The sequence below is a fragment of the Candoia aspera genome, chromosome 5 (assembly GCF_035149785.1).
Source record: "Candoia aspera isolate rCanAsp1 chromosome 5, rCanAsp1.hap2, whole genome shotgun sequence".
NCBI lineage: Eukaryota > Metazoa > Chordata > Lepidosauria > Squamata > Boidae > Candoia > Candoia aspera.
The window spans coordinates 80,043,719-80,065,978 of NC_086157.1; the positions used below are offsets into that span (position 1 = coordinate 80,043,719).

General features: G+C 41.2%; 1 protein-coding gene across 1 annotated transcript; it reads right to left on the reverse strand.

Annotated features, from left to right (window-relative positions):
• Nucleotides 1-1,410: 1,410 nt before the first annotated feature.
• On the reverse strand, nucleotides 1,411-20,481 carry PLCXD2 (phosphatidylinositol specific phospholipase C X domain containing 2). Its single transcript, XM_063305565.1, has 5 exons — nucleotides 19,990-20,481; nucleotides 6,036-6,496; nucleotides 4,429-4,670; nucleotides 1,715-1,877; nucleotides 1,411-1,616 (listed from the first exon to the last, which is right to left on the reverse strand). The coding sequence occupies exons 1-4, from the start codon at nucleotides 20,075-20,077 to the stop codon at nucleotides 1,727-1,729; spliced, it is 942 nt and encodes a 313-aa protein (XP_063161635.1). The 5' UTR covers nucleotides 20,078-20,481; the 3' UTR covers nucleotides 1,411-1,616; nucleotides 1,715-1,726.
• Between the last annotated feature and the right edge of the window lie 1,779 nt (nucleotides 20,482-22,260).

Below are 22,260 nucleotides of genomic sequence, written 5' to 3' on the forward strand. Positions count from 1 at the left end.
GGAGACTTGGAGTTGTATTTTTTTTTCAGCAAATCATTTCTTTCCTGAAGTTTAAAATCATTCAGTGCAAGTTAACAATGCAAACTATTATGAATTCATTATGAGAAATTTCCAGACAGGTACTTAGGAAAATAACTATAAATGCTCCTTCTATAACCTTTTAAATAAAATAGCACAAAAATGAAAATAGCAGTGCTGGCAAATATTGGAGAGGTGCCATTGATTCTTCTTCTGGCCCATAAAAATCTTGGCATACTGAACTAGCTGCCTGTCTTTTTTGCATTCTGTCTGGGAATACCCAATAGGTTAAGTTGCTTTTGTCTCTTAAAAGTCAATATTACAATTTTCTACCATGAGAAATGCTAACAGAATACATATACTGTGCTGGAATGCAAAATGTACAGAGACTCTATAGGAAAAGTCCACAAGCAAGAGACAAAACTATTATTTGGTGGGTTCCTATTTACCCAGCAGATTGCCTTCTCTTACAGAGGACTAGCTGAAGGAGACTAGATTAGAGAACTGCATGGAACTACATACTTCCATTAGTGTAGGCTATACTCTCTAGAACAGTGTTTCTCAACCTTGGCAGCTTGAAGATGTGTGGACTTCAACTCCCAGAGTTGAAGTCCACACATCTTCAAGTTGCCACTGCTCTAGACTATCTATTCTGACATCTTCCACTGAGTTTAACAGGACTTACTCTCAGGGAAAGAAATGTGTATGAAACTGCAGCAATAATAACTTTGCATGGCATGTTAGCAGCTTTTATTAGTGTGTACCTGCCCAGAACTGATTAAATAGGATGTCATACATTTTGTTTTACAAAAAATAAATACATAAATACTGGCTGACTGGTTTTGAAAATTATTCCATTAATACATTCTACAAAATGGCAGATACTTTGTACCTTGGCGTGCCATTTCCTATTTACATTCTTCTATGAAAATTCCAACATGTTAGAAGTGAATTATGCCAGAGTGGGATGAGTGTTAGGTGGCATTAGCCTCTTACTTCTCAGAAGTGATTCTAAATCTAGGACTTAAAAAAAATCCACAAAACAAATAGTGTTGCATTTAAAATAATCCCTCTTTCTACCCATTTAGGTTTAACCTCTCAAAACAATGAATTAAAATGCAAGTTCAAGTAAAAAGGGGAGTTCTAAATACATAATTAACTCTAAAAATCCACACACATTACTGTATTTACCAACGATCACAGCAAACAATAGAAATGGTGTTTCCCTACAGAGCGACCGAGGTAGCATGATATACACAGTACAGTGGCAATGAAACAAGCACAGCACATATTTCTAACTGATGTAGCCAAGAGAGGTAAACTGTTGGCTAATCTGGTGAATTCAAGCTTATAATTTATTATTATCCTCAGAGCCAGAGTTCCGGGTTTCACGATATGCAGGATGTACACACTCAGCAAGTCTACGGAGAGGCCTCTGCTGATTATTTCCATGTGTTGCAACGTTGAGCCTCCAGTTGGCCAGCCAGAATCACATCCTTTATTTCCACAGAGGCAGGCAGAACGTCCATATATGCAGCAGAGAAAGACGTGCAGTAGCACAGTTTAGATCTATGCACTGAGATAATTTTGTCTTCATACTGTGTCAAACAGAAAATTGTTGAGAGGGTTGAAATAGAGTAATCTGATATAAATGAAATACCCCCAAATGACACCCCGCCCCCCATTGGTTAAATACCTTTTTTAAAAATCAGGATTTTTTATCTTCTAAGAGGAGATCATTTAATCCAATTATGGTAGCTGCAAAGTCCACCTGTTCCACGAAGTCTGAAGTGATGATGTTAACACCCATGATTCCTGGTTGCTGTGATTTCACCCAGCTCAGAATCAAAGGAAGATTTCTATGGAAAATAAAGAAACATATTACATCACAGATATGCAGTATGAGACACACTTTATCCTATATATAATAATATCTACATATATTGTAGAATATGCCTATATGATAATCTACAATGCTTCTTGGAAATAAGAAAAAAATGCTTGTATTACATATTATACTTTACAAAGGAAACTTTTTTATGAATTAAATTGTTCTGGATTCAGAATTCTCTCCCGGAACACAGTATCTTGGACTTTAAAAAAAATTTCAACTTCTACCTGCAGTTCCTTATGCCTCCCCCCACCCCCCAAAAAAAATTGAATTGGAACTAGGGGGTCATTCCAGAACAGTGTGGAAGATGGCCTGAAGGAACTTGTTGAAACAAGTTCACTTCAGGTCTGGTAAAAGCTCTTCCTTTATAGAACTATCATTTTGTGAGTTTCTTTGTATCCAAATACTGAAACAAAGGATGTTTGTTTGGAAAATAAGAGTGATAATGATTTCTCAACTATTACAAACCATGTTTTAAAAAGGTTTTTAAAAAATCAGCAAAAACATGCCACATCTGAGGACCTCATACGTTACAGGCTCAAGGAGGAGGAAAGAAATTAACAAATACATAGCAACATGCGTTATATGTTTTCTATAAAGAGGATTTTAGGAACAAATAACTGCAAGTAGAGATCCAGTCTGATGTAGTGGTTAAGGCATCAGGCTAGAAACTGGGAGACTGGGAGTTCTAGTCCTGCCTTAGGCACAAAGCCAGCTGGGTGACCTTGGGCCAGTCACTTTCTCTCAGCTCTAGGGAGGAGGCAATGGCAAACCACTTCTGAAAAACCTTGCCAAGAAAACTGCAGGGACTTGTCCAGGCAGTCTCTGAGTATTGGACACAATTGAATGGATAAAAAAGAACTGCAAGTAGATATATAATATCTGTATTTATTCATAGACTCAGAGAATATCTGAACATTAAAGACAGACCACGTTGTTTATCAACATTATTTTGTGCATTATTTTTACATTATGTCTAAATTCTAAAATCAACTTTTTAATGTTGATATGCCAACTAATATTCTTAGCATTACAGGAAAATTTATCTTCCCAATAGCATTTACGCATTCTAAATAATTACTGTGAAACTGATCTAGTTCACACAGTATGCCATGTCATAGTTTAACAACAGGTTCTTTAAAAGACTACATTGTGGTTTAGTGAGAGATAAAGGTGCTAAGCAAACATTTAAGCACGTGGTCTAATTTAAGTAAGTTGTTTTCCTGTGTGTGTGTATTTTTAAGTTATTATTTCACAACTTCCCTAGAATAAAATGAGAAATGGTGCTATAGCATCATAAATGCTGTAAGTGAATTTTTGCTTTCAGGTGTTTAGATTTGAGAAGCAAGCAACTGGAGATATAATTGATATCCAAAGAATGACAAGCCTTTTTAATTCACTCTTATCCAGAAACCTCTTTCAAGCAAACTAAACTAAACAAAACATTGCCTAGTTCATTATGTATCTATTTAGCTTGTGTTTACAATCACATTTTATATCAGCAATTCACTTTAGAATAGGAATAAGGCACTACAAACAAAATACATTATACTTGGTTTGTCTACTTTTTGCTGATTTAATATTTCTGTATCACATGATTTGGAATGCTATCTATAATTGCAGTTGATCTTTATTAAAATAAAGATACAAGACATTTGGATATTTGAAAAAAGAGAAAGTGATTTAGCACCATCTAGTGCCTTATCATTGTATAGCAAAACAGAGTCCCTTTTGGGAGATGGGTGGTGATAAATTTGATTAATAAATAAATAAAATAATAAATAAATTGTTTTTCAAAAGTAGAAATTTGTAGTTATAACAATGGATGTTTGATTCTGATGGTGAGGAAGATAGGTTTCTTTGAGCATCCTGTGTACTGCCATTGTTTAGACTATTTTTCTAACTTCTGTAGTTATAGCAAAATCTGCTTAACGTATTCTCCTGAAATTTAAGAATGAAAATTTGTCACTTTTCTGCATATTTTTTTCTTGGTTTCTTTTAATTGGTTCTAATGGAAGAGGAAAACAGGTGGCATATTCTCTCTGCCCAACCCCATTTGCCAGCATGTCCAGGGAACAGTTCCCTTTGGCCCTCACAACAATCTCCCAGGCACCAAAGGATGTACCCTTAATGACTTTACAAGGTGGGTCAATTTATTAATTATGAACAGTTGGACAGGAGATGTCCTGACTCCCAGGAAACACTCTGAGACAGGGATCTGGTCTCTAATGTTTTATTGCTAATACATAACAGTAATCCTAACAAACTGAACAAGCATGGGAAAAACCCATCCCTATAAACCCTGCAGGTTAAGGCGGTCCCACTCTGTGCCTCTTGGAATGGCTCACCAATTCCTCAGTGCTATGCATGCGCTTAACAGTCTGGAAGGGAGCCCCCTGCTCGCCATCCTTACTCATGACAGGAGATCTAGGAAACACTTCATGGGTATTGCTATATCCATTGTCAGGCAAAGACTGCAAACTAGTAAGGACCCACAGAAAACTTAAGGAGACACTCACCTGTGAACAAGAGTGTTTTTCAGGCCACGGCTGAGATGCCGTGCAACAGTTTCAACTCTTGGTGTGAGAATAGCTTGAGAAACATGGAAAGTTCCATGTTTTGCTCGCTCCTTCAGAGTGGTCTCCAAGAACTGCAGTAGTTTATGTACATTGGTTGTGTTTGCCCAGGGTGATGGCATTTTATTCCCTGACCACAGAAAGGAGTATATTTCACAGATAGGATGATGGTAGAAAACAAGAGCCTGAAAAAAAAAGAGGTAGAAATAAAGCAACCAAAATCTCTTCCTGCATTCATTTATATGTATATTATTCTCTAAAATTGCTTTCTAAACAATGGGCAAAGAGTATAACAATACAGAAAAGATTACTGTCTTTGAGACAGCACTGAGGTAGGTAAAAGTAAAATTGGGGCAATTTCAGGTCAAATGTTACTAGAGAAACTCGCAACCTGGTGACTACCACTATCATCTAGTAAATGTTGCATGGTCGTCATAAAATTTGTGGAAGTAATTTGAAGGGTTTTCAGTTTTAATAAAACTTGTCATATAATCCTATTATATCTGAAGCAATTAAAATGATACTGAATTGGATTGCATGAGTTGCCACTCCATTTCATTTTAGTCCTTGAATAATCAGTCAACACTATCTGCCTTCATATACCTCATCTTGTAATTCTATACTAGTAAGCAGAATGAGCTTCATCATAGCTTAAGGGAAATGAAGGGAAAGAATATCACCTATCTGCTGAGGTCTTGTGCAGTAGGTGGGGTTACATTAAGGATCTCATTATTTGTTCTACTTCTTGCCATTATATACCACTAACTCTCCTTCTGAATCCAGGGGAGAAACAATAACATCTCCTATGCCTTAGCGCCTTGTGAAAGCTTTATTTATTTATAGGGTTCCCCCATTTGGGTATCCCTTTCTTCTTTCTCTGGAACATAAAGGCAGTCACATAATGAGGCTATGCCTATATGTGGCTGGGATATTGCTGAATGCCCACCCATAAATAAGAAGTTTGGTTATAACTATGAATCAATGCATCACATTAACGTGGAAGCAAATCCTTCAAAGTTCAAAATGTTGAGGTTTTGCCAGGTTCACCATCTTGCTTTTTTTCTTTTGTCCAAGTCTGGTTCTGTTGTTTTTATAATATTGTTTTTATATTGTGTTGGTATATTGTGAGCTGCTGAAAGTCACTTAAAGTTGGGCAACATCAAATTGAATGAATGAATGAATGAACTTCTACCACTAACATCTATATTCAGATACTGCCACCAGGGGGACAGCTTTGGCACATGTTGCTGTTTGTCTGAGTTCAGCTGTATTAGAAATATAACAGGTCACAGATATTATAGAATGGATGAAGTGCTACAGAGACATTCTGTGCTAAGATGCAAGTAAGACAGCCCATTGAGTTTCTAGATCCTAGAAAACTAGTATCTCTACTACTTTCAGATTTCCTCTTCCAAACATTGACTTCAGAGTCAGGAATCCATGGAATCCTATAACCTCTGAAGACGTTTTCCCAAAGGCCACTTAATGGTAGTTTGAATTACAGAAATGTAGATTCAGTTCCAATTAAATAGGGGGGAAAAATCCTCTACCTGCTGTTGCTTTTCCCAAAGATTTTGCAGTGTCACCTTTTCCACACATTCTTTTGTGCAGAGTTTTGATCCAAATATTTCTTGAATCCTGCTGATAAGGTACATATGATGGTTGCTATCCATAGCATAGAAATGATTGAAATCCAGGAAGATTACTTCTTTAGGATGATGGATTAGGAAGGTGTTTATCTCCACAAGCCCATCCCATACTCTGGTTCCAAACAAGCCATGAATGAAGTAGATTTCCTGTCCTGCTTCACCTGGTTTGGAAGATACACGGAGATCAAAATAGCGGATTCCACTGTCAAGCTGTTCCTTGAATGTCAGACTTTGTGTTACTGACCATTTCTTCATTAGCTTTTTTATCAAAGAAATTTTAGCTAACCGCTTAACTGCCGTGGCTTGATCTGGTCCCACAGGAGATTTCTCATCCACCCAGTAGCTGAAGGAGTCATGTGAACCTATATTGAAGAAAGGCAATTTATTATTCTTATAAATCTTCCTTTTTCAGGGACTCTGTTCACCTAATTCTAAAAAAAAAAACCCTGCATTCTGTTGTTGTTCAGCTCATACGGCCAAGATCAAATGAAGAAAACTTAACATAAATTTGGCTCAAATCATAGCAAATAGCAAATTTATAGCAAATAGCAAATCATAGCAAATAGCAAATCTCCCATGCATTTGGAGATTGAATTTAAATCACTGAACTGGCTTATTACAAATCTTGAATCTAACTGGATGCTCACACTCTTTACAAATCAGATATCAATGGGCCATATTTGAAGAATACCAGCAGTAATCATTACATACATGCACATGTGTATACACACACACACTGATTGGTTAAAAAAATGTACTCTTTTCCTTTCCAGATGGGATCCTTGATTTTATACTATTCCAGTGTGATGTGACAATGAGATAGAACATACCATGTCAGAAGAAAGAGCCCAAACAATGGAATACTCTGATACTCTCATTAATCAGGAGCAGATAAAGTATGTGTAGCTCATAAATAGTACATATGCAGCCCCCATAAGTCACTAATGCATACTTGTGCTAAAAATAAAATAAAATTCCATTACTAACATATAATGTCACTGGATAGGAACCAATAAGTATTGTACATCGAATCTTAATGTAAATCAAATTTCAGGTGTCCCTAAAAATAATCCCAGGATGTATGAGGTCTATCCTTTAAACCTTTTAGAACAGATCCAGGAGAAGTTTCTTATCTCCTTCCATTAATTATAACTCTTTTGGCATCAGTTTCTTATACTGAATATTCTGAGCTCCCTTTTACAAATTATTTGCAAAGAAACACTATATTACCATACCAGAAGTAGTTTATTATTTCAATTTATACTGTATCACCAAAACGTCATTTTTAGTATTATATTCAAGTATGCATAAATTGTTCAATTTGCCAGGTATACAAATAAAACTAACTGGAATGCAATTTCATATATTGCATTCCTTTGGCTAGTAGGGCAAACCTTTAAATCCTAGCAATTACCTAACTGTGGCTTCATTCATTGCTAAATAATATTACTTTAGAACCATATAATATAGTTAAATAAGGGATATACCAAGCAATATCAGAGGGGGATAATTAATTGTAATTTTATTTCAATAATCTGTCACTGCTGTGCAAAAAAAAAAAAAAGAACCTGAAGACAGACCAGTAGTGTAAGACCTTTGGGTGGCATATACATTTTAATTATTATTATTGCTTACCATAAAAAGTAACTACACATACAGAGTTGTTTGTTAACCTTGTTATTTGCTGACAGAGTATAACCTTTTCAAGGGTGTAATGATAAAATATCTTGTTGAATTGATTTAATGAACATTTGGATTCAGTATTACCACAGTTCCAGAAGGCCATATTTTCATACATGTTTTAGATTCATCTAATGGTTTAATAAAAGAACAAAGAGTAAGGCAGCAGAGTTACTTGTTTTCTGGGCAGCATAGATCTCTATTACAACACCAAAATAATTGATGTAGTTGGCAAATAAATGAAGTAATAACATAGCTTTCAGATTCATCTATAATTTGTAACTGATTATAGTAATAGTATAGTAAACAGAGCTTTAACAAAAAACACTTAAATGAACTGAAATGTAGTCTTCAGAAATGGAAGTAAAATTGCAAATAAGTATTATAATTCACTGCTATCATAAATAAGAACCTTGTTTTTTAAAAAAAAGAAGAAGAAAAAACACCCAGTCTCTTGTTATTTTTCTCATTTTCTGTCCAGACTGGACTGGACTGGAGAATCCAAGCAAGGCTGAGGCCTGGAAGCAAGGCTAAGACTGTGCTCAGCAGGGACGGCAAGGAGAGACTTGACTGGAGCAGCTTGTGCAGAAGGCAGTTCCACAGAGGTAGAAGACACTGGTGCTGGTTCCATGCTGGCTACAGGCAAGGCTTCTGACGCAGGTAGGAACTCTTCCACAAGTGCTGTGAGCTCGAAGGTTCAGTTGTTTCCGGCAGCTTGCTCTTGGTGTGCCTGCCTTTTTAAGTGATCCCTTCTGTGCCTTTTTCCTCCTGCAGCCAATCAGGCTGCTTTCTGATTTGCGCACTTCTCTGCTCTCCTGTCTCAAGTGCTGATTGGAGAATTCAAATCCCCCTCCGGAGTTTGACCAATCCGCATCTGCAAATTCTCCCACTCTGCTGAGTCACTTCATGGTTCTGCTTCTCTGAGTCCCTCCTGATGAGTTTCATTTTCCCCTTCTGACTCCAGATAGGTTTCGTTTTCAGAGTCAGAAGCAGGCTGAAACCTCACAGAAACTGACAGTAGAGCCCTTGGTGCTCTCTGAGCCTTGCTGTTTTCTTGCAGAGGTTTCACTGCCAGACTAGGCAACATCTTCAGTGTGACTGAAATGTCTGCAAGAAAACAATAAGGCTCAGAGAGCACCAAGGACTCCACAGTTCAACCCTGAGCTACAAATATTCGCTTTGATTGGAAACTGATAGTAATCAGTGGAGATGGCAGTGGTGGTGGGGAAGGTAGGCAGAGAGAGGAACAGGCCTTGCAGAAGGACAATCAGCACAGATTCTGCATGGGGAAGTCCTGCCTCACCAACCTTTGGGAGATTTTTAGGATTTCTACAGGCATGTGGATGGGGGTGATCCTGTCAACATTATTTACCAGGATTTTCAAAAGGCGTTTGACAACGCTGTACATCAACAGTTCTTGAGATAAAAGGGTCTGTTATATGAGGATCTGTTCTTTAATAGGCTGCTAATTGGCTGAAGTCAGAAAACAGAAAATGAATAAATGGACAATTTTCTCAAGGGAAAGAAGAACTGAAGTAGGTCAAGGAACTGTGTTGATACTGATGCTTTTTAAACTTATACATAAAATAAAATGAACCAATTTCTAAGCTATGGAATCAGCTTACTAGTATGTTTTTAATAACAAAAATTAACACATTTAATAAGGCTTAAAAAATATTTACTTCAGTTTAGTGGGATAAGTTTATCAAAGTCTGATCCACACTCAGAATGGGCTGTTTCAATCATTGTGTGTGTGAGAGGGGAAGTGTTTTGAGCACAAAGCAGAATATTTCAAACTCAACAGCTGTCTGACCTCAAAACACTTTCAGGATGACTGAAACTGCCTATTTTGAACGTGACGGAAATGTTTCACATTTGAGAACAAATGTTTTGAACATGAAATGGGGCACTGCACATCCAAAATAGTTCCAATTTGAAATGTTTTGCATACAACCGGCCAGGGCCACTGATGGCATACCAGGTACCCTTGTACAGAAATCCACTTACTGCCTACCCCAACCAATTTTTTTTAGCATTTAAAATATTGTATCCCTTTCTCTTTCTCAGACAGTCTTTTTCTATGTAATTGTGCTATCCGGCTTTTGAGTATTTTTTTAAAAGTTGCAACTGGTGCCTTCCCTCATGTGGCACCCGTGTGCAGTGCACAATTTGCATACCAGATGGCAGTGCCCTACCACTGGTGCATAGCTGTCAACTCTCTTTTATCATGGCTATGGCAAAAATAACATTTTAAAAAATGTGCTTAAGAAAAGAACACATTTCCTTGGAAAATGAAAATTCATGGGGACTCTAATACACTCTACAAGTGTCAAAGCACAACATTTCACAATTAATTAGTCAATCAAGCCAAAAATATTCACAAAATGGTAAGACTGAAACAAATATAACATATCAGCTTTCATTTTTCCTTGCCTTCAGTTTGCTATTGATATTCTGTAATTTGGGGTACCAGGGAAGCCAACTGTCACAATATTTCAATTTTTTCATTGTACCAACATTACTCAAAAATGTATCTATGAGCAAGTAAGTAATACATAACTATCATATAGCAAAGTAATTAATGTTGGATAGATATCTTCCACATGTACTATGATTCATTCTTAACATTCAACAGAAATTAATATGCAGTTTAGTCACAATCAATTACATACGTACATTACGTCTTAACATATTTTCCTATTACATCATAGGTAAGGTAAATTACGGCACGTGAAGTAAATTGTAATGAACTCAAAACAGAAATCTGCATGATGTAATATGAAGAGTTCATGGTGCACATTGTTTATTAAAAATATATAGAATTATATATATATATATATATATATATATATATATATATATATATATAATTAGTATACTACCCTTACTAGAAGAAAAAAAAGACAATATAGTGGATACCATCAGCCTCCCTTTAGGTGAACAGCACAGAACAACCAATAAGGCGTATTGTTCCTAACTAAAGGAAGAAAAAAGTACGTAGAGAATATGGGTGGGACGAATTGTATTCATTTATATTTATATTTTATGCATGCTTTTTACTGGTGGATTTGTTAATGAAATATGTTTTTTAAAAAGAGGTACTGCTTATTAAAAAGATTATTTACCAGCAGTGGATTTACTTCATACAGTTAGCCTATTTTGAGTCCTTTATCTTTTTATCTTTAAAAATTACATCTGATGTTTGAAATAGACACACAAATCACTCTTTTAAAAGCCAAGTGTTGGGGTTTGCCAATAACTTTTGTAGTCAGGATGAAATTGATAGGAGACAAATTGTAGTCTCCTATCAATTTCATCCCTCTGATGGCTTGAACATACAGTAGACCATTTAGATGCTATGTTATTTTGTCTTATTAATAGGCTGACCATACGTACTGTTTTGAACAGGACAGTCCCCTTTTTTTAACATTTCCCGACCGTCTTGTTTTAATAAAAATGTCAGTTTTGTCCTGTTTTTAAAAAAATGTTGGAGCCATTACTGGGAAAAGCAGGAAAAAAAATTGAAATTGAAATTGAGAAGGAGGCTGACTTCCGGCGGGAAACCTAGAGCAGGAACTGCAGGAACAGCTAATTGGTAGTGAGCAAGAGGAAGAGTTGCTGCCACCAATCAGTGCAGTGGAAGACGGTTGGAAAAGCGCGCTCAGCAGAAAAGAAGCTGATTGGCTCTCAGGCCAAAATGGCGGGAAGAAAAAATAAAAGGGCGTGCCAGAGAGGAACAGGTTGTCGGGGACAACCGTTCACTAGACTCCTCCATTCCTGTCCTCCCATCTAGCTCGCAGCCACCTTAAACTCTCCTGCACTTTTCCAGCCTGCTGCCGCCTCCACTCCTGTCCTTCTGTCTCAGCTCGCCACTGCCCTCAGCCCTCCGCTTCTCAGCCTCCTGTTGCTTCTGTTCCTGTTCTCCTCTCCCAGCTCACCACCACCCTCAGCCCTCCTGCAACCTCTCTGTCCAACAGCATCCCTTCACCAGCCTCTCCGGACCCAACCACGGCCTCACCTCCCCCTTCTGCACCTTCTCAGCTTACCGTTGTCTCCGAATCTTAACCCCATCCCGTTTTGCCATCCCAATGTCCTGTTTTTGTCTCAAGAAAATATGGTTGGCCTACTTATTAAGGCGCTTTACTCTGGTGACTATTATACGTAGTACAACTCATCTGAACTTTGCTTATTATATATAAAGCCACCACACATGACTAGGAACTACAACTCTGTCTAAAAAACAGCTTTTTTAAAATTGGGAAACACAAAATTCAACAAATTCTGCCTGGATTAAAATGCTTCATTGTAAGCTGAGTTATTTTGGAGGAATAGCTTTTAAGCAATATGTTTTGTCTTGCAATGGTTAAAATTCACACTACTTTTATTACTTGGTGTCAAGTACTTAAATATTCTTCTTGCTGTTGTGGTAATTATTAAATATAAATAGATCCTTTAGAAGTGAAACAGAAGGGTTTATTATAATTGGCTTATTCTATATTCTGTCTCTTAATACCCATTTCATCCGTTTCAACCATGTGCAGCTTTCTCTTACAACAGTCTGCATGACTTTATAGCTACATGAACTAGAATGATAAAATCTTTGCAATCTGTGATAAAGATACTCTTTCTACAATTCTGCAGAAGAAGTAGCTTTACATTCCATTTCAAATGAGAAGGCTTTGGGAGAAAAAGTAATGGGATTTATATCTGGAGAAATTGATATGTAAATTAAAAGCAATCTTTTCTCTCTCTCTTCACTCAGTTTGGTATAGATTTTCTATAGTAATAATACATATTACTTTTAACTGTGATACATTCTTTATCAAAAATATTTGGAGTTGGATTTTTAAGCAAACATTTGCCAAAGCATATGTATTAGCTACTGTTATGACTCACTAGCACATTTTCTAGTTTATATCTTTAGCAGCAAGACCAAAGGGCTGGTTCTGCTAACAGAGGTATTTCCTTTGTTAAGTGCAAATGAAAAAGAGAACAAGTCAAAGATCGCCATGTGCCTGCTATGGATTTTCCAGTTGTTTAAGATGACTGGATGTAAAGAAGAACAAATGATTCATCTAGTCTGGTATTCTGAGATTAGTTGAAGTCAACTATGGCTATTGCTAAGTAAAGGCCAGCCCTCTTAAATAATAAGCTTACGTTTGTAATTATATACTCACAATCTAGTCTAATGTGGGAATGTTCTTTGACCTCAGCTAATGATCAGCTTTTACCAAAAAGCTACAAGTGTTATTGAACATTTCATCCTGATTAGCCATACTCCTTTATAGCACTATTAAACAGCATCTATTTATTTTAAGAAGTAGAAAAGATCTTTAATAATATCTGTATGTAACTGATTATTTAGTAAAATCACAATTTAAGAGACTCCCAAGTAGCAGATTTCGGATGAAGTGGACAAAAATTTTGTCCAGACAGGCTCCTGAAATAGCAGACATCATTTTCTTGATGTCCCTTGGGATACAATAAAACAAAGAAATACACCCCAATATTATCAGCACTCTAATTAGAAAGGAATGCTCATTGTCCCAAGTAGATATCTGTTCCAGGCCTGCTATCTCTGATTTTTCAGTTGAAGATATGGGTTGAACCTGGGTCCTTAGGCATGCAAAACATGAGTTGTAATCATTGAGCTGACAAAATTTATTGGTGGCGTGGCGGGCCCCTGTTAGAACCGCAGCCGGAGCTGCTGTTGGAGTGGCTCAACGCAGTGGGCCTCGAGTGGCCAGGGTCATGGCCAGAGTTGTGGCAGGAGGGCGCACTGGCCCCCCTGGACAAGCTGGGGAGTGGCGGCCTACTCTGGTGAGCGTGGGGAGGCTGGTGAACGCCGGCGGCGCTGTGGACCCAGATGACAGGCTGCCTCCTACCAGGGGAAGTCCGGGGAGTCGATGGGAGCTACACGACCATAGACTGGCCTGGAGGATATATTGGGCGCAGATGACAGATTGGGCACAACTACATCAACAGCACAGGATAATTGGACTGAGCGGGTATCTAGTGCTCTGTAGAAGAACTGGCCTGAGGGCATGAATTCTAACTTTAAGAGCCAAATTCCTTGGGTTTTAACCCTAGCCACCTCCCCCCCCCCAACCTTTAGTTATCATTAGTCATCTTTAGACTTGTGAAGATTCCTCCAGGTGTATGGGGTACCCCCTCCAGGCGTGAGAGGCATGTGAGGGTGTACGAGTTATTGACTGAGAAGGACTGTATGGATATACTCACCCCCTGAGTGAGAGGCAGGGGGGCGAGGAGTAGTGGCTGGTGTGCCCCCTCTGGACTAGTTAGAGAAGCCGGGGGGGGCAGTGAATGAGTGGACAGGCGATGGTAAGGCCCTGACACTGCCGAGAGCGGGAGCTGGTATGTTTGAAGGGCCCACCATCGCATTGTGGTTGAGTGAATGTGAGGGTGGGAGTGAGTGTATGCTTGGATGGAGGAATCATTATTTTTAACCAGGGGTCTTCGGAGTCCAGGATTGGGGGCTAATGGATGGCGAGACTCTGGGGACTGTAGGGCGGGACAGAGGATTGAGGTGGTGATGGGTCAGGGATGTTATGATGGGAACCGGAGGGCGGGCCATCTACGGGGAAGACGCCCCTGGTGTTTATTACCAGTGGTGCGTTCCGGCCCTCTGTGCTCAAACCCAGACCCTGGTCAGCAGACCCATGGAGGCCCTGGGCTTTGGCTGCTGCTCTGCAATGCCAGGTCTGTTAACAACAAGGCCCCCCTCATCGGTGACTTGATCATGGAGGAGGGGGCCGACCTGGCGTGCATTACTGAAACCTGTCTGGGCATGGAAGGAGGTGTTCCTCTTTCGGAGATGTGCCCTGCTGGGTTTCGAGTATGGCACCAGTCAAGACCCCAGGGGGGAGGAGGGGTGGCTGTTGTCATCCAGGAATCCCTTGTGGTTTTCAGAGGTCATGCTCCACAAGTGGCCGGGTGTGAGACCCTGTTTTTCAAGTGGGTTCTTGGGAACAGTTGGGGGTGTTGCTAGTGTACCAGCCTCCCTGCTGCATAACAACTTCCCTGCCTGGGCTGCTGGAGGCTATCTCAGGATTGGCGGTGGAGTTCCCCAAGCTTATGGTTCTGGGTGACTTCAACCTGCTGTCCCTGGGGCGGGCCTCAGAGGCAGCTCAGGAGTTCATGACCACCATGGTGGCCATGGACCTGATTCAGATTATCTGAGACCCTACTCGGGACACTGGCCTCACCCCGGACTTAGTTTTCTTGTCGGACCAATGGCGGTGTGATCTGAGGGAAGAAGTATATCTCTCCCCTTTGTCATGGTCAGATCATGCCCTGGTGAGCCTGAGATTCTCCCATGCCACCCCTTCGCAGGGAGGCAGGACCTATTTGATTGGTCCGCTCCCAGTGACTAATGGACCCGTTAGGGTTTCAGAGGGAGCTGGGGGAATCCGAGGATCTGCTGCATGGTCCACAGAGGCCCTGGTGGTGGCCTGGAACAGGGAAGCAGCTAGGGCCTTGGAGAAGATCACGCCCATGCAGCCTCTCTCATCCCATCGAACCCGATACTCCCCATGGTTTATGGAGGAGCTCAGGGTTCTGAAGAGGATTGAGAGACGCCTAGAGTGCCGCTGGAGGAAGACAAAGACCGAACCTGAGCGAACACAAGCTAGAGCCGCTATTAAGCCCTACCTTGTGGCAGTAAGAGCAGCGAAACGTCAGTATTTCTCTACCCTTATTGCATCTGCAGAATGCCACCCAGCGGCCCTGTTTAAGATTACCCATTCCCTTCTGGGGAAAGGGGACCCAGAGATCCATCTACAGGGCCAAGCTGAGGAGTTTTCTGGGTATCTGCAAGATAAAATTGCTCAGATCCGTTCCAAGTTGGACTCTGAGCACAGGGCAGGGTCTGGGGAGATGCCCGGGGGATGTTCTTACTCTGTTATCTGGGAACGGTTTGAGCCTGTTGAGCCTGAGGAAGTGGACAGGATCCTCCGGACTGTAAACACTACCACTTGTCAACTAGACCCATGCCCCTCCTGGCTGGTGAAGGCAGCTCAGGAGGGGACATGTGGTTGGGTCCAAGCAGTGGTAAATACTTCCTTGAGAGAGAGGGTATTCCCGGCAGCCTTCAAAGAGGCACTGGTGTGCCCCCTCCTCAAGAAACCATCACTGGACCCTAGAGTATTGGACAACTTTCGCCCAGTCTCCCACCTCCCCTTTTTGGGGAAAGTGGTTGAGAAAGTGGTGGTGCTGCAGTTCCAGAGGATCCTAGTTGAAACGGATTATCTAGACCCCTTTCAGTCAGGTTGCAGGCCCAGTTATGAGACGGAAACGGCATTGGTCGCACTTATGGATGATCTTTGGTGGGAGCAGGATGGAGGGAGTGCATCCATCCTGGCTCTTCTTGACCTCTCAGCGGCTTTCAATACCATCGACCATGGTATCCTTTTGGGTTGGCTATCTCCATCCCTGGTATCCTTTTGGGATGTATATCTCCATCCCTGGTGAAGTAAGTGATGCTGTGACCACCCTTTCCGAGTGCCTGGGGGATGTGGGGGCCTGGATGGGGAGCAACAGGCTTCGACTGAACTGTGGTAAGACGGAGTGACTGTGGATTAATGGTACCTCATGTGCCAGGAATTTGTCATCTTTAGTGCTGGATGGGGTTGCACTGCCCCAGACAGACCAGGTGTGTAACTTGGGGGTCCTCTTGGAGTCACGACTCCTGCTCGAAGAGCAGGTGGCAGTCATGGCCAGGAGGGCCTTTGCTCAACTCCATGTTGTGTGCCAGTTACGCTCCTTCCTGGACCGAGAGGCCCTTCGAACAGTCACTCATGCCCTGGTCATCTCCCAGATAGACTACTGTAATGCACTCTACATGGGTCTACCCTTGAAGAGTATCCGGAAGTTTCAGCTGATTCAGAATGCAGCCATGCGGACAATCTTGTGTGTTCCAAGGTTTGCACACGTAACACCTTTGTTGCGTGAGCTGCACTGGGTCCCAGTTTGCTTCCGGGTCCAATTCAAGGTGTCATGAGTAAGGATGGCGAGCAGGGGGCTCCCATCCAGGCTGTAAAGCGCATGCCTAGTACTGAGGAATTAGGTAGCCATTCAAAGAGACACAGATCGGGCCCGCCTTAGCCTTTGGGGTTTATATGTCGGGGTTTTCCCCACGCTTCTTCAGTTTGTTAGGTTTTTCTGTTTATGTAGCAGTAATAAAATACTAGAGACCTATTCCTTGTCTCAGCGTGGTTCCTGGCTGTTAGGACACAAGGTGTTGGTTATTACCTTTAAAGCCCCACATGGCATGGTACCAGGATATCTGAGGGACTGTCTCATCCCTATTACATCGACCCGCCCCACCCGGTCATGCAGGGAGGGCATGTTGCAGACCCCATCTATAAAAGAATTTCAACTAGCGGGGTCTCGGAAGCGTGCCTTCTCTGCTGTAGCTCCTGCCCTTTGGAACGTTCTTCCCCCAGAGGTCCGACAGGCCCGCTCACTCCTGGACTTCCGAAAAAGACTAAAGACCTGGTTTTGTCAGCAGGCTTGGAATGGGAAGGGGAATAGTTATACCTGGGGATGGCTAGTGCCCTAAGTGATTTTGAGGGGCTTGCTACACTCACAGACTGATTAAAATCTCTTGCCACTTATATTTTACTATATTCTTATTTTATTGTATTGTTGTACTGAAATGGTTTTAAGTTTTAACTGCATTTTATTGTAAACCGCCCAGAGTCCCCCATGAGGGGGAGATGGGCAGTGAATAAATCTACAATTAAATAAATAAATAAATAAATAAACTTTCCACAATCTACAGGTATGTGAATATATATCATGCATTGTGCCACTTTTATGATTATAAAAGCCATCCTAATTTTAACTGTATAACAGCAAAGAATATTCACTTAGTGAATAGCTTATTTTTTAATCAGCTAGCCAATACAGCTAAGTAAAAATGAGATGAAAATAATGTTTTTATGCATTGTACACCAGGCACAAAAAAGGAAAGAGAGACTGGCATACTCCATAGAAGATGACTATCCTACAGTCAGTTCCTACCAACACCTTTACTGAATCAATCAATGGGATAGCATTATTTATTTATTTAATTTTTATCCCACCTTTATTATTTTTATAAATAACTCAAGGCGGCGAACATATCTAATACTCCTTAATTAATCAATCAATCAATCAGAACTTTAAGTCTATGAAGTCACTAAACTGATTATTTTCAAATGTTACTTATCTACAATTCTAAGTTGCTCTCACAACTATTTTGGTTGGGGTTCTTGGGAGTTGTAGCACATCATTACCTAGAGATCAATGTGTTCCCCAACCCTTGTTTACTTATATGAGAAAGGGTAATTTGGATTACTGGACTCTGGTAAATAAAATCTCAAGACCTAGAATTCTTTTTGAAATTAGTATTTCAATTTTCCCTGTCCTGTGCTTCTTGTGTATCATTCTGAAACATCCTATGACTGTGCAACTCCAAGCTAAATTTACTGTTTCCTTAAAACATTTATAAGCTCTTTTAGGGTAGATTAAGGCTTAATGGTCCATTGACAGGTTTTATTTGGTATATTTACTGTGCTGTTCAGGTATGAATGTGTGTGCTCTGTTCAAATTATGCCTGCATATGCCCATCTAGTGATCTAGTAGGCAAAGCAAATGTGTTGCATAAGCAGGGAGGAACTTTTCCTACACATATTGGAGCAAAAAGAGATTATTTGGGTTTGTCTGACCCAAACCAATTAATTTGTAAAAAGTTGAAACTTATATCTCAGTTAATTGCTGCCTTTATCCCAATATAAAGTATTAGAGACAAAACTCCATAATCATAGAAAAACTGAGGAAACACCATCACTCAGTAATAAAATGGTTTTGTATGAAAAAGACCCCCCCTCCCTCGCCCATTCAGTCTTAGGAACCTCCTCTTTGAGCTAGGAAGTTAGAATAACTTGTTCTAACCTGCAGCTTGTTATGTTCAGTGATTAAACATGACCATGAAACTTGAACTTTTTGCTGCTTTACAACTATTGGAAAAATACATTAAATATCCCCTTTACTGATTTTTCAACCAGACCATTTAAACCATATATATGCAAATTTTCTCTTGTCCAACTTTAATACTAATGTGACTGGCTGAAGCCAAATTTCTGGCTGCCCTATTTAAATGCAGGAAGAAACGATTTCCTGAATGATTTGTTTCTGATGAAATTTCAAAATGTATGCTGTTCTTTTTTCTTTGTTGTTATGCTTGTTCTTGGGTCCTTTGACTAACAGTCTTTTCATTCATTCATACAATGAAATTTATCAAATTCTTTATTATTTATTTATTTTTCAAATTTCTGTCACCGCCCATCTCTCCTGAAAAGGGGACTCTGGGCAGTTATGGGGAAAAGCTTCTCAGATCCCCCAGACTGTATCCTGTAACCTCTGTGTACCATGGACCAGTGTTTCTCAACCTTGGCAGCTTGAAGATGTGTGGATTTCAACTTTCAGAACTGGGTGGGGAATTCTGGAAGATGAAGTCCACGCATCTTCAAGCTGCCAAGGTTGAGAAACACTGTTATAGACTATTAATGATATATAAAATGCATATATTTTTATTTTATCAAGGAAGGAAACATTTGTAAAATGTTTTAACTACTCCATTTCAAATATACCCATTTTATAAATGCAAATCTCTAATGGCATTTAATTTTCCAATTATTTGTATTCTTTTCTTAAGAGTAAAAATGCCCAAAATTCAAGATAATAACTAGGTCTTTAACCTGCCAACCCTCATCCTGACTTCTCAATCTCACTGAAATCAACGGGACTTAAATTCACACAAAAATCGTAACCTCCCCCCTTCAGATGTGTTTAAACTACAACTCCCAGAATTCCCGGGTTTCCTAATTCTTTAACTCATTTGGCCTTCTTCCCCACTCTGCCGTCGTCCAGATGTATCAAACTCCAATTTCTATAGACCCTGTCCATCATGGATATCGCAGTTGAACACATCTGGAGGGTATTCTCTTGAGGGAGGTGCTGTTTGCTAAGTTTTTGCTAGAAACTGCCAAGCATATTCAGTATTTGTGTGGTGTAGGGTGCGCCGCCAGATGCGCACCCTCCATCAAACGTGGGCTTTTCAGGCGCCTTCGAGGAAGTGAAGGCGGGCGAGGTCCGTGCGGTCGTCAATTACCTGGGATGGCCAGCCTGGACAGCGGCAGGGCGCTGAGGGCCGGCGGCAGGGAGCCCATCCAGTCTGCGCTGCTGCGTGGGGCTGCCATTCCTCGCCTTCAGCTCCGGAAACGCTGCGGGCTGCGCAGATCCGCCAAACAGCTGCCTGTCCAGTCCGCGGCGGCTCGCCCTCCTAACTGCAGCGCGTTGGAGTAACTGCCGGCAGAGGTTCCTCTTCGGCCATCCTCCGGGAAACCCGCCAAGCCGGAGAGTGGCTGCCGTGCCCCCGCCCTTCTTCGGAAGCTAAACGACGCCGCGCCGGCCTGGGCTCTTAAAGTCCCTGGCCTCCCTCTGGGGAAGGCACAGGTGACTGAGGAGGACACCGACCTCGCTCGCTGGCGGCGGGAAGAGCGGCCAGGTGGCAGGACTCCCTACCCCCCTCCGGCCCTCCCGCCTCACGAAACAGCCTCTAGTCCAGCGCGCACCTCCAAACCAGGGCGCCGGGACTGGTCGGAACGCGGCCGGACGGCCGGCCGACCAGCCGTGGCGTCATTGCTTTCGTGACAGCAGCGGCGGGCGGCGGTGGTTCTTCCTGGCGGGTCAGCTGAGCCGGCTCAGCTGTTACGCATCTGCTTGTTTCTTCCGGAATCGCTGAACTTTGTTTTTATGCGACTCACTTTAAAGACGGAGAATCGTCCAAAATGATAAGATAGCCACCACTGTCAGTCTATTAATTCATTAATTATATTTATTTATTCATTCGATTTTTATAACCGCCCATCTCAGCAAGTGAGTCTGGGCGGCTATGGTTATGGTTTTCTGGTCAAAACACGACTGTAGATTGGTTCATCGGAATGTGATGTTCTAAAAACAACAACCCATGAAAATCGAAATTGCCAAATCATGGTATGGAGCCAGTCAACCGTGGCACTGTTTGACCCCATCCCTCCAAAGCAGTTTGGAGTTGGCCCGCGATGGTACTCTCTTCCCTTAGCCTTAAAATCCTGGGAGCTGCAGAGAATGTGATGAAGCAGTCTGTGCTCTCCCCAGCTGACCACGGGAGCACAAGCAAGAGGGGGAAAGCTGCAGAATTCGGCTTCTGGAATTCTTCCCAACCCTCTCCTGTGTAGGCCGTGTGTGGGGGAAGGAAGGAACAGGGAGGATGCCTGAAATGGAACAAGGGATGCACCGGGCAGATGTTTTTATGGACCGTTTTTCTCCACAGCCCCAACCGGACTGGACCATTTTTCAAACCCCATCTTTCTTTCGCTAGTTTCTCCCACCATACTAAATGTAGTCCCATTCTGTTCAGTTTTTGGAGAGTTTTCTGCTGACACACAGACAGACAAGAGTCCTCAGCCCCTTTATCTTATTTCTTTCCAACATTCTGTGGGGCTGGGGGGAAAAAAAAACAGCATTCAGTCACGCTCCTGGAACTAGAAAACATTGTCTGGCCATCATGCCACACAAAACAGAAATGAAATGAATTGCTAACATTCCACCCTGTGGTTGGTGTTGGTACTGCGGGCTTTTGTCCACCGGCCAAATATCTGAGTGATTGCTGAACGGCTGAGCTTCCTGATGTCACGCGACCTATCCTCGGCAGTATTTCATAGCACTTGAGATCTCTAACAGAGAATGGAAAGCACGCCCAGCAGCTTGGAAGCCAGGCACTTTCCTCGGAGTTCAAACTATAGCTCTGTATAGATGCTGGCTGGGAAATTCTGGGAGTTGAAGTCCACAGATCTTAAAGTTGCCAAGTTTTAAAAACACTCTTCTAAATGAACAGAACGGTGGGTGTTGGGGGAGGCTGCCTTCAACCTAGACTCTGGGAAGCAGGGGGCTGAGCTAAGAGTTCGTGCTAGTGGGAAAAAAAATCCACCAAGTCGACAGGCTGCAATATTGAAAAGGAAAAAAAAATTACTTTAGTCCTCTTCAAAAGGACTACACTTTTCTGTAGTGGAGACAGAAAAAAACACTTAAGCTTTTCAAGTTAGCTGACATGCAAACAACCAAATCGAAAGCAAGCTCCAGAGCAATACAAAACTGGTGTGGAGAGGCTCTTAATTATTTCTTTAAATAATAATAATGAAAACATTATTTGCAGATGAGAAGGCAGAAATCTAGAAAGCTCAATCCAAATATTCTAACGTATAATATTTAATGAAACTGGTTCTAATCTAAAAAAGCCTAACTCACAATAAACAAAGCACCACAGAATTATTTTTACACGTGCTTGTTCATAAGTTATTAAAATGTTCTCTTGGATTCCTAGGAAGTTGTTTTAAGTGTC

What these genes read in the sequence shown, in the direction of transcription:
- PLCXD2 (XM_063305565.1), bottom strand. Translation starts at nt 20,077, where the DNA reads ATGGCAGCCCCACGCAGCAGCGCAGACTGGATGGGCTCCCTGCCGCCG. An exon ending in GTCCAGGCTGGCCATCCCAG is followed by an intron (nt 6,497 to 19,989) that starts GTAATTGACGAC and finishes TCTTCAATATAG; the next exon opens with GTTCACATGACTCCTTCAGC. An exon ending in TTTGGGAAAAGCAACAGCAG is followed by an intron (nt 4,671 to 6,035) that starts GTAGAGGATTTT and finishes TTTTTTTTTCAG; the next exon opens with GCTCTTGTTTTCTACCATCA.